Raw genomic sequence first — 17,318 nt, 5'->3', positions numbered from 1 at the left:
CTCCTTGGGGAAAGGATGTTTATACTAAATAAACAAATATAGGCCAGATAAGGAGTTTTAGTTTTGGACATACTGAGTTGAAGACAATTGTGAGAGGTCCAAGTAGTAGTATCAGGAAAGCACTGGGAAGAAATCTGGGGTAGAAAAAGAGTGAGCCAAGTGTTATCAGGAATGTGATATCTGAAAGCTGTGGGATTCGGTGTCACCTAGTTTTCAAAGAAAATAACAGTTGTTCAAGAACAGGGCCCTATGGAATCCCAGCAAAGAGGGGCAAGCTGAGGAAGACCTGCAGTTGAAACATTGTGGTGAAGAAATGTGATGGGTACAAACAGATAATTACCAAAATATGGGAGACATTAGTGAAAAGCATGCAGTTGACTTTTATTAAGGTGAGGGCCAAGCCAAGGCCTATAGATATAGCAGCAAGATACCAATTCTTTTGGGGAGGGCAGATTCAGTGGAGGGCTGAGAGTGGAAGCTTCTCTTCATACAAAAAGAGAAAGGTAAGATATTGGGAGTACATTGTAAATCTGAAGATTTGAAGGTGGTGTCAAAGTGTACACAGAAGGCAGAGGTTTTTTTAAGAATGAAGGACTGTTTATGTTTGGATGGAGTAGGGAAGCTGCTGGAGGAGAGCAGGCCTTGAATTCAGCAGGGGCTCACAGGAGCACAGCTCCTGAACCTTTCTGAGGGTTCCCCCTCTTCCTCCCCACCTACCTACCTTCTCCATTGAATAGTAGGTGCAGCTGTATAACAACCTCTGGATGAGCTTCACCACCTATTTTTCTACAAAATGACCCCTGAAGGAGAGGATATTGATATGGTGGGAGAGATGGTAACCAAGTGGCAGAGTGGGAAAGGCTCAAGAGGGCACATAGTAGGGGCTCTCATCTACAATAGAGCAGTCTGTTCACCATGCTCAAAGACTACCTTTGCAGAGGGTAGATTGTAGAACTAGTTCATTCAGAGAACACTTGTTGGTTTTGTTATTAAACTCTGCAGTTATTCTAGATGGTTTAGTAAAGCACTTTTCAGCAAGGGGAAGCAGAGGAATTTTACTTCTGTAAATAAAAACATAACTTTAAGGTTTTTGTCACTCAGCTGTCCGCGTCCATTGTTTTTGAATGACAGCAGCCCGAATAAGAGAGGTCCCCCAACATATAACGAGCACATAACCAAGCGGGTAGCATCAAGCCCTGGACCTCCGGAAGGTCCAAGCCACCCTCGAGAGCCAAGCACACCCCATCGCTATCGAGAGGGAAGGACGGAGCTGCGTAGGGACAAGTCTCCTGGGCGTCCACTAGAGAGAGAGAAATCTCCTGGCAGGGTCCTGAGCACCCGCAGGGAGAGGTCCCCGGGGAGGCTGTTTGACGAAACCAGCAGGGGACGAATGCAAGTGGGTGGTGCAAGGACTCCCCTCTCTCAAGTCAACAAGGTAAGTTGTAGATTTGGCTGAGGGCCTCCTGCAGAGGGAGAAGGGGCTTGTTCTGTTATGCATCTGAGCCTCGTAGATTTAAAATGTAGCAAATGCTGAAGGGTGAGATTGTCCCACCTAACAAAAAATCTTTTCCATACAGAACAATGTTAATCTTCTTTGTGGTCTCGGTGCACACACTGGGTGCTGCGCCTGCACTGAACCCTCGTCGGAACATTCTAGAGCTCTATTCTTTTGGTGGGCTTTTCCTTGGCTCTGAGGAGCAGGCATTGACTGTGCATGCCTGGAAACCCCACCCCCACCTCAGTTCTTTCCTCACTGGCTGGATGGAATTTTTTCCTCTCTCCTGGTCTCACTTTTCTTCGATGCTCTCTACATTAGTTACTGGATTTTGACCATTATATTCTCCTTTTTCTTTCACTAGCACCTGCCTCTGTCATCTTCAGAACTGTAAAGTAAAAAAAGTGGTTTCCCTCAAAATTTTCCATGTTCCCCTCAAACCCTTCTCTCTTTCCCCCACCCCCTTAGTTTTTCATTCATGAGGGGAGATGTATGGAAGGGGCCCTGTTTTTCTAACCCTGCCATGTTTGCAATACTAAAGTCTCCCCAACTGATGGGCATGATCGTTGCTTGTTTTGTTTGGAAGAGGATCATTGCATGGACAGTTGTCCTCACTTGCAAAATATACAAGGCAGGTGTGGAAGAATAGAGAGGCTCAGCTTAGAACCCATCTTTTGGAGTCTTTGTTCAGACTGCCAACGGCACAACCTTCTGGCTCCTGATCAACACCACTTCCCCTACCCCAATTGAGAGGAGATTCAGCTCTGCTGGGTTTGAAGACGGGTTCAACCACATCGCATTAGGTCTTGGATTTGAACACACATACATCTACAAAATCGGCACCTTTGAAGGCAATGGGGCTGAAATCCTCTACAAGCTCTTCCAGCAGAAAAACTACTTTGGCACCAATCTTGGTGCCCAAGGTCGTTCATCCTGCAAGAGTCACAGGATGTCTCATCACCTTCGGTTCAGACCATGACTTCATCTTCAGGAACTGGACCTGGCATTACAAGCCGTGGCTAGATAGCTCAGGCTGAGTAGGTTGAAGCTAAATCCAGCGAAGACAGAGGTCCTTTGCTTGGGTCGCTGTGGTCCGAGAAGGGAAATTCCCCTCCCGGCTTTTGACGGTGTGCCACTGACAGTGGCGCACAGGGTCAAGAGCTTGGGGGTACTATTGGAGCCTGCCTTAACTATGGAGGCCCAAATAGCAGCCACTGCGAAGTCCGCATTCTTTCATCTTAGGCGGGCAAGGCAATTGGCTCCTTTTCTGGAGCAGGACGATCTGGCAACAGTGATCCATGCAACGGTCACCTCAAGGTTGGATTACTGTAATGCCCTCTACATGGGGCTGCCCCTGTGCCGAACCCGGAAGTTGCAGCTAGTGCTGAACACTGCCGCTCGGCTGTTATTAGGGCTCCCTAGACGGGAGCACATTCAGCCGGGGCTCCGAGGACTGCACTGGCTGCCAGTAATATACTGAGTTCGGTAGAAGGTGCTGGTTATTACCTTCAAAGCCCTATATGGCCTAGGACCTGCCTACCTTAGGGACCGTCTCTTCCCATATGCTCCCCAGAGAGTGCTGCAATCCGGCTCTCGAAATCTGCTTGTAATCCCCGGGCCAAAGAAGGCCCGGCTGAAGTCAACTAGGGATAGGGCCTTCTCAATCTCAGCCCCTTGCTGGTGGAACCAGTTACCGGAGGAGGTCAGGGCCCTGCGGGACTTTGGACAGTTCCGCAGGGCCTGTAAGACTGTCCTCTTCCGGTTGGCTTATAACTGACCGGCATTGAAATATTCTGAAGGAAGATTGGAAGATAGCACACTGACATTAATCGATTGATTTTAGTTGTTTTAATTATGTAAATTATTATGTATTTTAATTTTTAGACCCTATTGTTAGAATTTCTGTGTTGTGAGCCGCCCTGAGCCCGCCTCAGTGGGGTAGGGCGGGATATAAATCAAATAAAATGAAATGAAATGAACTGCAGAACCATTGCTGCAGCCACCTGCTTTTACAACCAGAGCTGAAATGGCAGATGTGAACTTTTATGAAAAACCAAGACTGCTGAAGTGTGGTAAAGTACTTGAGCACTTCATTGTAATGCCTCCGTTCCCTCTCTTTCTAGACTATCTTGTCTTCTGTATGAAACACCATGTATGCTGGATCCATGCAGAGAGCACAAAGTTCATTGACTCATCGGGCAGATGTTAAAGCAACCAACAGGGCAGTCTTCCAAGTAAAGATTCAGGGAAGTTATGGCCGTAGTTTACCTATGAGCTGGGACAAAACTAAAGAAAGACTCCCAAGTAGAAGCCAGTTGCTTTTGAGTGGATGGAGCTTTAGAAGACCTTTCAGAAATGCCTTCATTGTAGGATAGGAAAAAACAGTGGTACTTCCATAAGGGCAATTTCCTCTTCGGCTGCATTCTTGGCTGGCGTTTCACTGGAGGACATCTGTGCTGCTGCAACATGGTCATCTCCATTGACCTTCAATATGCACTTGATGTTAAAGCGTGAAGGGATGCTGCCTTTGGGCAGGCTGTCTTAAAATCCATCTTCCAGCGTTGAGACCCTCTCTTTCATTCCTTGTGGGGGGTGGGAACCACATGAGTTGCAATGACAATGCATACCAAAGTTCTTTGGTTACTTACACTTGCCGTTGTCTCAGTCATTTGGGTTAACTATTTCTGCCAGCACCCACCATCACACATGCCCATCCAGCCTTCCCCACTGCTGGCATCTCTTTTTCATTGACCTTGTCCTGACTGAACTTACTGGTGGTGCATGGAAGGAACTGAGATGCGGGCAGGTTATTCCTCATCTCCAGGCATGCACAGTTGATGCCTGCTCCCCAGAGCTGAGGGAAAGCCTGCCAAAATAAGAGCTGTAAAAAGTTCACATGAGGGTCCAGCACAGGTGCAGTACCAAGTGTTTGCCTACACAGATGACCACTTGATGATCATCAGTTACAGGTAAGCAACCTGTTTTTGTGGTCTCTTACAGACCATGGGGGCTATGGACAAAGGGATGGAAAAGCTCTTGTCAGGAATGTGGAGGCTGAGAAAAACTTCAGAGGAAATTCACACCACCTGTTCCAGAGAAACTTAAAACATTGTTGAGCTAGTAGCCTCCTTTATTTTTGGAAAGAGCACGTATTGAATTGTAGTCATGGGCTCCTGAAAAGAATGCAGCATCTAGAAACTGCAGGGTTCATCTCCTAAAATTGCCTTTTTTCCCCTCCCCTCAAAAACAGGTCTGGGACCAATCTTCAGTATAAGCTACACAAGCCACCCTTGACCTTGAACTGCAGGAAGAACCAAGGAAATGTACTGAGTCAATGCACCTTCCAACTGGGCTGTCCAGCAACCCAACCCAACCGCCATTGGGCCCAAGACGGATTGAGCAGCAGGATCCAAATCCATCGGGACTTGAGTTGCTTGCAAGGATTGTCTGCATCTCGGTTTATTTTCATGCAGCTTCCTGCAGTCAGGTTCTCCTCTCTCCCCACTCCCCCTCTTTTTGGGCACTTTGTACTACTGTTGCTCTTTCAGGCAGTTCATGAACTTTTTATACTTCGCTTTTAGCCTTTTACCAGCCCCACTGAGGAAGTTGAATGGGATGAGGATCTTATCCTGAGTCTGAAAAGTGGCTATCTGCATTTAGAAAAGATGCTGGAATTCTGAGAAGGCCTTGTGACCAGCACAAATCATAACGATTGTGTCTTGGTACCCAGCATCATTGGCTTCTGCTGCAGAGCTTTAGAGAAACCCTGATCAATTTTGTTCATCTGCTGCTTTCAAAGCCTTTTGGAATTTTAGTATTCCCAGAAAAATAGCCCTAAGTGCAGCTCTGTGGTCAGCTGGGTTATGGGGAAGGGAATGCCCCGTTTTAGCTATATCTCTAAACATCCCCTGATCACACAGTAGTGGTCACACTCCAGTCCCCTCTCCCCACTGTATTAAAGCAGTACAGAGGCTTAAGACCTCTCCTACCCAGGTTTTCTGCATGGCAGCTCCCTGCATGCTTACTGCAACACCATCATCCTGGCTGCGATCTCCTTTTCAGTTGCTTCGCTAGATATTGTATCTTGTACCTCCCGTGTTAACGAAACTGAAGCCTTTATAGATTATGCTGCAACAATAACCATCATTGTTTACTGGGGAAAGTGACACTGAAGGAGAGCGACTGAGCTTACAGTTCACATGACAGAACTTTACGAGGCATGACATTTCCATCCCCAGCCAGCCCTAGACAGGATCCTGTTTGCAAACAGTATAATACCGGATATAGGCCAAGGCAAAGCTTTGCCACTGCTGCAGTGGCACAACCAGCGCTCAACCATTCTTAATAAGAAAACCACTCTTAAAACGTGAGCAAGAGCAGGAAGAAAAAACTCATGCTGTGCCAAAAAAACCTTTCATGGTGTGGGCCATGCCTTTTTATACACTGTAAAGAATCGCCCTCTCTGGTAGTAGAGGGCGTATGCAACTCAATGGCTTTGGCAAATTCTAAACATCTCTCCATTCCTTTCTGCCGATTGCAAGATCATTGCTGCTTCTTGCTCTTGGGTGTTGAGTGCACCGAGCCAAATTTACTTCCATGTTAGGCTTTGGCCATTTAAATTTGCTTTAGCCACATTTCTCTCCAAGTTGGCAAGAGCAAGCCAGCCCTTCTCTTCTGCTTGTTCCTTTTTGCCAGCTGGTGCTGCCCTACTGGAGAGATGCCTAAATCTCCTCTGCTTTCATCAATGCCCTTCTGGAGGGTCTTGTGGATAACAGGGTCTGGTCTGTTGCGTTATCGGGCTATTTTATACCAGATGGTTTGTCAGGAAACATGCTGAGATTTCTGCCTCCGGGTCTGGGTGTCCTGAAAGGTACTAAAGTCTTTGCATCTCATGGAAAAGTCCCTTGTGACCTGAAAACTCGGCTTGTCGAGTCCTGAGAGTGTATATCTTGTGTCTTGTTTGTGAAATGCTTCCTGCTATAGAATAGCTCAAAGGACTGTACATATTTACAAGAAACTTTATATTCGTAAAAAAAAAAAAAGAAATCAAATCAGTTTCTACTTTTTTATTGTAAAGTGTGCATTTTTTCCAAAGCGCTAGCCCTTTGTTTTAATGGTGGTTGTGGAAAGGCATCTTCACACACTGAAGGGGCCTTGCCCTAATCCTCCAGAGTCCCATCAAGAAATACTGTAACATTTTAAATTTGCAAGCAGACGCTTGTTAGCATTAAATGAGATCTTAGGCATTATTAAGAGTAGAGGATTTGTCTTCATTACCTTTTTATTGCAGACAAGGCAAAGAAACAGGAATAATTCACAGTCCTCCTGGAAAGTACTGAACTTGTTGTTGACAAATAACCAAATAAAAAATTAATTCACTTTACTGACCTGCACGGCGCAGTGACCTTTTCCTTCACTCTCAGTTGCCAGAAGTTACTCTGTGTGGGCTCTGCTTAAGCTGTTGTTATCTTGGATATGGATGAACTATCAAAGCAGCCTCCCCCTTAAATGCAGAATAAAAAACTGTACTGTCTTCTAAAATGCAGCAGCAGTAATTGCAAAATTTCACTCTTTTCCCCTGATCCAGTCAACCACTTGTGTTTAAAATGCTGAGCAACTTAACAGTCTCACTGGCAAAGGATGACTCAAACAGCACTGTCCAAGAATTACAGGAGGACCAGTTTATATTACCCTTTTCACACCTAAGGCTGTAAAACCCTAAAGCAGCTATTTTAAAAAAAATGCTAATACAATTTAGGCTGGACATCTCAAAACAAGTAACACTTGTCAAAAGGTGACAAGCTCAGACTACAGTGTAAGTACTTCAGTTTTCAAACCCAGCTAGTCTGATACATTCTTCTGCTGGGCAGGCTGTGTGTGTATATTACAAACTAGCAGCTGACAGGAGCTCAAGTGTAGCTCCGGCTGCATACAACCTTCTCTCAACTTGCTTTGAGCAGGTTACCAGTAAACCAACTCCTCTGTCCCCTCCCCTCTCTACATATAGCTGCTCAATGATGCTCTGCATAAAAAATGCTTTGATTCTGTTGTGCCTAATCTTGAATGTATAAATGAACTGCAAGCTTGTTTACAAATGTTCCTTTATTTTTCTTTCATGTGCACAAAAATATACTACTTTAAGATTCATTGCTTCAGTCCTGTGCATGAGAGCTCATAACAAATTACTTGGAAGCCAGATAAGTAAACAAAATAAGCATTCACTCCTCACTACCAAGTTCCCAAAGCTTACACCCTTGAGTGTACCAGAATGTATTTTTTGAAAACAGTGGCACATGGATGGAATGAGCAGGGCTGTGTGTACTCAGATGAAAAAGAATGACAACTAAACATCCTTTAGCAATCATGCAAAGATCTCTACAAGTTTTAACTATATCATTTTGTTTTTGTTGGGAGTGGGAGGGAGCAACACTCAAACCTTAACCCAGACCTTAATCAGCTATCCCTTTGGCTTAAGAACCTTTGTCAGGCAAGGCTCTCAGAATATCAAGCATCTCTTTTTGTCTTAAAACAAAAGCTTGTCATTGAGAAAACTAAGCAATATTCCTCCTATCCTGAGAGCCAGTTTGGTGTAGTGGTTAAGTGTGTGGACTCTTATCTGGTAGAAACGGATTTGATTCCCCACTCCTCCACTGCTGGAATGGCCTTGGGTTAGCCATAGCTCTCACAGGAGTTGTCCTTGAAAGGGCAGTTGCTGTGAGAGCCCTCTCAGCCCCACCCACCTCACAGGGTATCTGTTGTGGGGGGAGAAGATATAGGAGATTGTAAGCCGCTCTGATTCAAGAGAGAAGGGCGGGGTATAAATCTGCAGTCATCATCTTCTGCCACCCAGTCTAATTTATTTAAATACACCCTGCTCCTCCCAGCCAAGGTTCTTGAGGTAATATATAATTCCTTCATCAAGGAGTACAAATCATAAAAGCAGTATAAAATAACTACTAAATATTTACACAGATGGTAACTTAGCTAATGCTTTTATTTTTTCATTCACACCATGAAATCACACTGCTGAAAGGTCTGGGTGAAAATGCCTTTAGCTGCTGTACCATCTCTGTAATTACTAAGATTGGGGTGCACAGTGGGGCCTGTGTCAGTAGATGCAATTGCCCCCCATTCATGCTTTATAGCTCCTATGCCAGCCTCCAGTGTAGTAGGTAAGTAGCTTCATATGGAAGCACATGAACCTTAACTAGGTGAATGATCCAGCATGCTCTTAAATTCATCTTTGTGGGTTCTGTGCAATCCTAAATTGGGGGTGGGAGGAAGCATATGGAAGCACATGAACCTTAAGATATCCCACTGCCATGTTGTTTATGGCTGATAAGGACAAGGTAAAGCTCTTTGACCTGTACCTGGAACCAAATTTGTAGCCTGCAACATGTGCAAAATAATCTCCACCTGCCAGATACTCCTCAGCTGCATTCTGAACCAAATGAGTATATCTTGGGAAAATCAACAGAGGTGTATTCTGCCATTGGGCATGTTCCCAGGGCAACCAATGAAATGTTAGTACCAAAGCTGGGTTGTAAGGTGCAGTGAAATGGATTTAAGTAGTCTGATGTAAGAAAGTCTGGAGTTTGCATTGCCACCACCTGCTCAAAAGCACTTCAATGAATAGATATTTGCAACTGGCTTTTTACAGTTCTTTCAGGTCTAGGGAGGCCTCTTTCAACCACTTCCTTCAAAATGTAATAAAGCAAGGTTGAAAATGGGGTTGTGCTTACCTAGAACCATTGTTCATCAAGTGGTCTTCTTTGCAGGCACATATCCTGGGGGAGCCTGCCCTTAGGCAGTCCTCCCACCCCCAATTTAGGATTGCACAGAACCCACAAAGATGAATTTGAGCATGCTGGATCATTCACCCAGTGCAGCATCCTATCTCAACAATGGCCAATTAGTAGTCCTAGAGAACAACAGGGCATAGAGGAGGCAAAGCCAAACCAGAGAGATTAACAGTTAACTCTGAGATGGTGCTCTGTACTTGCAGGAATTTTTATTCATCAGAGTACTTGTGTGGTTTATCTCCCCCAACCCGTTTGGCAGGGGAGTTACTAGTTTACAGCAAGCATAGATACAGACTGGTGTTTTTGCATCATGTAGACACCTAGCTACAGTCTTTTTGCTTCCCAACTGATATTATCAGAGTACTGTTGCACTTATTCTTCATCTTTTTATACTTTTCCCACTGACATTCCATCTTCAACCAATAGCCAAGCACACCTTCCAGAAATTGGCAACATCCCACGTTTCTTTGTGTCTCCTTTAAAAGGTGTAAGTTTTCTGAACAATGCTCTCCCCCACCACCACTCTGACTCATACAACAACAGGCGGTGGAAGGCACAGGTTATAAGTGTAGTTTGATTAACTGAGGCGTCCAACTGGGGGGGGGGGGAGAACAGATCCCAATTTGAACACCTCTGACATATGTGGGTGCAAATGAACATTAGTCATTCATACCACAAATGCTTTATTGTTAACAATTCTGGAAAGGACTAATACTAGAACAGAAAACAAGTGGACGTGAAATACAGTTCCCTGCAGCAATACTGGAGTGTGTATACATAAGCCATAGACCCATTAAAGCAAAACACATCTGTCCAGGATCAAAGAGCTGCTAGGGAATTATGACATCACATGGGCTCACTTCGCTAAAAGGCACAAGCCAGCTCCTTAGCAGGCTTGGAAGTATCTGCATCTTGACCCTGGCACACTCACTCACTGGCATTAGAAAAGAGGTAGGCCGGGGTTCCTTTCTGTTTTTCACTTCTGGCTGGAGTGGTCCTTTGAGCAGTTCTCTGCCAAGTACTGCAGCAAAAGAAAACCATTTTTAGGGGAGAGAGTCTCCCCTGGAATACAGCAGAACCATCTCTGCAGGTGGCAATCTTTGGAAAAGAGATGGACTGCACACAGCATGGCTTGGGAATGCATGCATGATTAATAGTCTAAGTGGAAAGGGGGGGGGGCTTGTAGTGGGGTTGGTCCCAGACATCTGCAGTAACTTGGAACCCTTCCATCTGACATGATAAGTGCTGCTATTAGAAAATCAGACACACCAACTTAGAGCTGTCAGTGCTGTTACAATAAATCATAAGATTAACTGGTTGCCTCACAGCACTTACTGGAAAACATAACAGAAGCCCATTGTCTTTGCCAACACTTTGAAGCTTGGCCAAGATGTGGACAAGAAAGGCAACTATCTGGGGGACAGAGCAGAACAGGGGAATGCATCTGAATCTGACCCAAATGATTTTAACAGAAAAGGCTTCTCTCATACACTTACTGAAGAATGAACCAGTGGAAATGCTTTTGGAGCTTCTACATTCATGAGCAAGGTACACAAATGACCATCCCTTAAAACTAGCAGAGGTGTTCTAAGTGATCTATTCAGATGAAGGCTCCACCCTCCCCCAATACTCTAAACAAAATGTTCTCAGCAGCTTCCGCATAATTTCTCTTTCCTTTGAGATACAAGCAATTGGGGGCCGTGGTCCATTTTTTAAATTCCATTGGCAGGTCAGCACAGGCCTGTTTGTTGATTAGAAGAACGTCCACAGTAGGAAGAAGAGAGCAAGGCAACTATGCATTAGATCTGAACTAAAAAAAACTGGTATGATTTGAGAACAAGTCTGCTACTGCTTCACCAAAGTGGATAGTCTTTGGGTTTGTTCGTTTTTTGGTTTGTTCCCTCTGCTACTCCACAGACTAGGCAGCCCAGTACTGCTTCATATGGGCTTATATAACAAAGTAGTCACATATTTCTTCTTGTAACGGTGGGTGGCACTGAGCACCATCACCCCATCCTAGAGAAATGAGAGAGATATATGAATACAGGCTGGAATGCCTAATGAGAGACAGCTGGCCAGACGAAATATCCCTTACCTTGATGGACAGTGCATACAGGTGATTCAACATGACGTGGTTAGGCTCCGGAAGCAGAGCTGGATCACACTAAAGAGGAGGATAGAGCAGACGGTCACTATTTAGGAACCAAATTCAAGATCAGAACCATAAAATTTACAGGGGGAGCTCCTTGGGTGTCTGCCAGAGACATATTTGTATGGGTTTCGAACAGTCATGGTTGCAGTAAAAAACTTCATGCTTTCTCACAAGATTCTGCTGCCTTTATTTCAAAGCTGGGAATTCTACATTAAAATATGCTGCCATTTTTCTGACATGGTGAATTTAAATTGGGAAGGAGGAGTGCTTTCCAAAGAAGAAATGCCCACAGCCATCCATGAGATTACCTCATTTTTATTACCATGTTCTTAATCTTTTATTTGACAGCCTTTGGCTATATACAATAAATATTCTGGTTCCAAATTACTATACCTGCTTAACCACCACCAAGGGTCCACAGTCTAAAGAATACATCTCTCTACTCACTGATATGCCTGTGTCTTTGTTTAGGATAACTTGCAGCAGATGTGGAGGAAGAATGGGTGGAGACTTGAAGCGCTCCTCTGGCTTACAGATGTAGGGTTCCTGGTGATAGGGCCCAGGGGGTGAACTTGATAGCTCTGCATTGAGAAGAGGGAACAGGTTAACCTCTACCTATTATAAACTTATTATTTAAAAAAAGCTTATTATAGACACTAATCCATTTCACTGCAGTTGTCTGATGCAGCAGCACAAAACGGTGTCAGAAACTGACAGGCGTGGTTAGTAGTTTGCTTTTTAATTCAAAGTCTTTGTCCAGGTCAAGCCCAGAATTCTCTAATAGGAACAGGTGGAAAAAAATGGCAATTATTCCCCAAAGTTGTCTTTTGCTTGCTTTGGGTAAGGCATATGCCTCTGGTCACGGCACAAGTCTAGTAAAGCTTAAAAGGTAGCATCAGCACCAACAACTGCACCCAAGTTGGGCACCGTGGCAGCTCACTGACATTTGACACTCTCTGCCACTGGGGCCATTCCTGTTTAGAACCTGCAGACTGTGAAGGCATAGGGGAGCCAACCTCTCAGGACCCACACCAAGGGACACCCCATCCACTCTTTGAGTTGTGAGAAGCCAGGAAAAAAAGAGCTTCTTAGCTCCATCACCATCTTTCTCTGCAGTCTGCCTCACAATTTCTATGTGTGGTTTTTTAATCCTCTAAGAGAAGTCATCAGCCCTATAGCAAGCGAGCAAGCAAAGGCTGCCCAGAACTCCCACCACAAACTACCCCATCCTGGCAGTCCCTTGGCAAACACAGAATGGGCCTCATGCTTCACCCTCTTCTACCAGAGAGAATGTGAGACCACCAGCAGTCAGGGCTAGTCCTGCTGCATTCCCTTTGTCAAATAAAATGGCTGTTCTTTCTATGGAGCTTATAAAAGCAGGAGGACAAGGGAGCCAAGCAACTTAAGCACAGAGGGGGAACCTGGGTACCCAATATTTATTTGCAAACATGACATCCGGAAGGCAAAAAAAAAAGTCTCCTGGGCCAGCATTTGGATAGGCAACATGAAGAGGCCCTTTCCTGCAACTGGCTATATGTAGTAAGTCTCAAGCAGTGAGCCCACAGGATAAAAACCCAAATGCCAAACCCTGCTTGCAGAATGACCCCACTGACAGAGAAACCACTTCCATGTGGGAGAATGCGATTCCTTCACGTGGCAGGGCAAGCTACTAGGCCAGGCTGTTTTGCTTGGCACCCAGGTCTGGTTTTCTGCCCAAGCAACTGAGATAAGCAGCTGAGGTGCTGGGAAGGCTCCTGCAGCTGACAGCATAAGAGAAGGCAATATTTTATGCCCATTGTAAACCGGACCTGTACAAGACAGGCCCTTGAGGTGCTGGGCCTCAATGGCTCCCAACATGCCTGGCCCTTGTCAAGTGCAACTCTCTCCCCAATTTTGTCTGCCAGCACACCAACAACTGCATAAATGGACACTGGTTGTTTTTGTGTGTGTAGCAGTGGAGCACTTGAGCCAAAAAAAGGGTTACCTACGCTGCCCTGGAGCACAGCAAATGTGATGCCCTCATCCATGGAAATTAAAAAGCATGAAACTAAGATTTACAAACATACTAGATTATCGCAGATACATGCTGAAAAATTAGATATATTCCTACCGGATATGTCAGAGCACTTTTGGGAGTCCACCATTAAAGCATCAAACACTTCAAAATCTGTTTTCTTCACCTGAATAACATTGTTGAGAGTCCCCAGCTGGCTAGTAACTACAGGCTAGGAAGAAGCAGATGAGCAGGTGTTAGGACAGAAGAAACGCTTTCACAATCCAACTCGCTGTGAAATTCAACTGCCTTGTCACAGGCTTCAGGGAGCTTTTAATGTTTATTTAGCCTTGGGGGCTGCCTTACCAGGAGGCACTCAAAACAAGATCCAGTCCCCAGGCTTTGACGGACCGCAAATATCTCATGGGTTTGTAACAGAAAGAAAAGCTAAAGTACTGTGGGTTATTATCAAGAGTGACTTTACATGGCACCACACAATGGCTGGCACAAGCTGTCTTCAGATCAACCTAGAACTTTCAAGTCACACAAATCCCAAAGGGCTGGCTCTACTGATCCACAAGCAGGGGAGGGACGGTGGCTCAGTGGTAGAGCATCTGCTTGGGAAGCAGAAGGTCCCAGGTTCAATCCCCAGCATCTCCAAAAAAGGGTCCAGGCAAATAGGTGTGAAAAACCTCAGCTTGAGACCCTGGAGAGCCACTGCCAGTCTGAGAAGACAATACTGATTTTGATGGACCAAGTGTCTGATTCAGTATAAGGCAGCTTCATATATGCTCTTCATATGTTCAGAACATTTTGCATGGAACAGAACTTCTGCATCTCCTTTCTCATGCTGTAGTACACTGCATCCCCCAAAACACGGGCCCTGGGGATTCCTGGGAACAGTTTTATGCATGATGCAGGGGTCTGCAGTCAGAGAGGGGATTAGCAAGAATTACCTCCCTCCTCTCCTTGGAGAAGTACCCTTGCCCCACAAGAACACGACAAGTGGATCCAGCTGGATGCTCTTCCACAGAGACAGTTCACGCATTCAGCTTGCCAAATCTCAAGGGATGTTCATGCATGTGGGAGCCAGGCCCAATAAACTCCATACAGGACCACTGAGTAAAAGAATATTACCTCTGAAGGATCATGTGTCCACTGACCATCCACGTAGAATTTGTATTGGTGCTCACCTTCTGGGAGGTCTAGGATGGCTACAAAATTATTGTGGCTGTGATACAAAGGCAAAGAATACAATTAATACTGTTTAAAAAGAGGATCAGCTGCAGAAACTAAGCACAGTAAACAAAACAAAAGCAAGAAAACACAGAACAAAAGCAAGAAAAGAGTAACATTTTACACCCAATGTCACATTTTAGGCATTTCGTGCTCTTTGGAGAACTGGTGTAATGATTACGCTGACAGGATGTCTTCAAAGCAACTGCCCCCCCAAGGGAGGTGCATCGGGGAATCACAAATACAGTCGCAAAGAGGCTCACCTCCGTGTAAGTGGAAGTTTGTTCCAGTTGTTAAATGAGCCTGATAAGTAAACCTCTTTGCCTCCTCCAGTCCAGCGGAAGACAGTCGGCCGGGCTTGAGTAGGAGCTTTATTGTTCACTTCCACGTCATGCTGCCAAGCCAGGAACTCATCTTTCTCCAGGGGAGCCTAAAAACAACAGACTTTCTTCAATGGGAATTTTATAATAGTTACACAACAGCAGAGGGAATGAAAGGATGCCTTATAACTTCTCATTTCCCAAAGGGATACAGCACCTACAAATTTCTTGAGGCTAGAGGTCAAGACTGCCATGCTGCTGGGAAAGAGAAATATGCCACAGTGACATGGTCAAAAGCCAGGGAATGAAACTGCCCATCTCCAGTTTAGATAAAACTGTGCTACAAATCAGGAAATGCCCATGCCTCAGTTTTGCTACAAGCTCACTAGCCTAATATATGGGTATTACTTTACAGGGCTGGATTACTGAGATGATGTATGTAAAGCCTGATGGGTGTCTTTGGGCCACTCACACACTCTCAGACTAATCTACCTCACAGGGCTGTTGTGAGGATGAAACAGAGGAGAGGATAACAACGTAAGTCAACTTTGGGCTCCCTTTGGGGAGAAAGGTGGAGTACAAATGACGATGATGATATTATTATTATTAATAATAATAATAACAACAACAATAATATGTGAAGAGATTGGAAGTGGGGGCAATTTTTAAATTAACAAATCATTAGTTCTAATGAATGGTAAGATTATCATATTATCATCTCAACCTTCCCTCAAGGAACTTGATGTGGCTTACTTGATTATCTCCTCCATTTCATTCACACAACAACCCCACAAGGTAGCTCAGGCTGACAGAAAGAGAGGATGTAGCCCAAAATCACTCAGTGAGCTTCATGACTGAGCGACCACTTGAACTTAGGTCTCCCCACTACTACCCTGACACTAACCACTACAACATGCTTACTCTTAATGCTATAAATATGTGCAACTCACACAACACATTCCTACGTACACAGATGAAACACTTTTCCATTCCCATAAGCCTTCACAAAAGCAGCCTCAGGTGTAGCTCCCACACAGTAATTCAAATAAAATGGCTGTGCCACCATCCCAAGTGATTCTCCAACAATAAACTGCACCTCGTCTCAGATGTTCAAGATATATGGTCACTGAAACTTGGGCTCAACTTTCTTAGCTAACAAGCACCAACATACCTTCACATACCTTGAACCATCACATACCTTGATTTCCTCCCCATGAAACAAGTCGGCATCTTCAGGGCTGTCCATCAAGATCTTAGGCCTGTCCCCTTCCTTTCCAGAGCTGTCCCTCCGAGGAGTCTTGTGCCCCCCTTGGCGCTCCACTCCAGCACGTTCACTGCTTGTGTTGCCCATTTTAAGGTTCTGAAGAGAAAGGCAACTTACTACTCTCTATGAAGTGCTGATACAACCAGGCACTGTAGAATCACTACCGACAGCAACTGGCCCTGTCCAAAGACTTGATTTAAATGTGATGATGCTGACAGATGCAAAAGTACTCACCTATGACACTTGGCACAGCATCTCACTTAACACAGGTTGCAGCTCCCTGTGCTAAACAGCTTTGCTGGTGCAAGGTCCCATAGATGGGTTCTTCTGCATCAACAAGCAATATATATTTAAAATAATGCCCTGCAAGCTAACAAACACTGAAATGGACAATGAATAGAACTAAAAGACTGACAGGTATGACTTTGCAACTAACAATGAACCAGATGAAGATTTTAAAAAGTGTTCCCTCTGAGTCTGTGTGAGCTAGCTCACAGATTTTTAGCCTCCGGCTCACACATTTTTGTCTTAACTCAGAAAAAATGGCCCCAAAGCAAGCTAATTTATGCAGTAGCTCACTATTTTAATGCATGTAGCTCACAAAGTAGAATTTTTGCTCACAAGCCTCCACAGCTTAGAGAAAGTATTGCTGGCAACAAACAAACCTTCACTCTATACACATCCTGTCACTGAAAAAGTTCTTTAGCCAGAAGATGATGCAAAGAACTCTGATGTTTTCAGCATCAAAGTAATATCTTTCAGATGTCACAACAGCTTACAGCAAGTATTAAGAACATATGAAGCTGCCTTATTCTGAATCAGACCCTTAGTCCATCAAGGTCAATACTGTCTACTCAGATTGGCAGTGGCTCTCCAGGGTCTCAAGCAGAGGTCTTTCACATTACCTACCATCTGAACCTTTTAAGTGCCATGAATTGAATCTGGGACATGTTGCATGCAAAGCAGAGGCTCTACCACTGAGCCACAGAACTGATGAATTACTATCTCCTTCCATGAGTAGCCAGGCAATGACAGGAATTGCGTAGGAAGAGCTGA

At 44.8% G+C, this 17,318-nt stretch overlaps 2 protein-coding genes across 9 annotated transcripts in view; one reads left to right on the top strand and one right to left on the bottom strand.

Moving 5' to 3' along the window:
- Nucleotides 1-7,642, top strand: part of CIT (citron rho-interacting serine/threonine kinase) — a 131,966-nt gene extending 124,324 nt beyond the window's left edge. For 6 of the 8 annotated variants that reach the window (XM_060249944.1, XM_060249947.1, XM_060249941.1 and 3 more), the window contains 2 exons: nucleotides 1,102-1,435; nucleotides 4,746-7,642. In XM_060249944.1, coding sequence (XP_060105927.1) covers nucleotides 1,102-1,435; nucleotides 4,746-4,769 — 358 coding nt within the window. In that variant the 3' untranslated portion in view covers nucleotides 4,770-7,642. The remainder of the gene's footprint in view (nucleotides 1-1,101; nucleotides 1,436-4,745) is intronic. The other 2 variants (XM_060249942.1, XM_060249945.1) reach the window with 1 other exon arrangement.
- Nucleotides 7,643-9,967: 2,325 nt separating this feature from the next.
- Nucleotides 9,968-17,318, bottom strand: part of PRKAB1 (protein kinase AMP-activated non-catalytic subunit beta 1) — a 46,285-nt gene continuing 38,934 nt past the window's right edge. Inside the window, exons 2-8 of the mRNA XM_060249950.1 lie at nucleotides 16,197-16,378; nucleotides 14,942-15,108; nucleotides 14,580-14,673; nucleotides 13,560-13,674; nucleotides 11,897-12,030; nucleotides 11,393-11,461; nucleotides 9,968-11,313 (exon numbers count right to left, since the gene is read on the bottom strand). Coding sequence (XP_060105933.1) covers nucleotides 11,236-11,313; nucleotides 11,393-11,461; nucleotides 11,897-12,030; nucleotides 13,560-13,674; nucleotides 14,580-14,673; nucleotides 14,942-15,108; nucleotides 16,197-16,349 — 810 coding nt within the window. The 5' untranslated portion in view covers nucleotides 16,350-16,378 and the 3' untranslated portion in view covers nucleotides 9,968-11,235. The remainder of the gene's footprint in view (nucleotides 11,314-11,392; nucleotides 11,462-11,896; nucleotides 12,031-13,559; nucleotides 13,675-14,579; nucleotides 14,674-14,941; nucleotides 15,109-16,196; nucleotides 16,379-17,318) is intronic.

Source organism: Heteronotia binoei, chromosome 11 (assembly GCF_032191835.1).
Source record: "Heteronotia binoei isolate CCM8104 ecotype False Entrance Well chromosome 11, APGP_CSIRO_Hbin_v1, whole genome shotgun sequence".
Taxonomy (NCBI): Eukaryota; Metazoa; Chordata; class Lepidosauria; order Squamata; family Gekkonidae; genus Heteronotia; species Heteronotia binoei.
The sequence above is the reverse complement of the archived record's forward strand: the minus strand, read 5'-3'. Positions and strand labels throughout refer to the sequence as shown.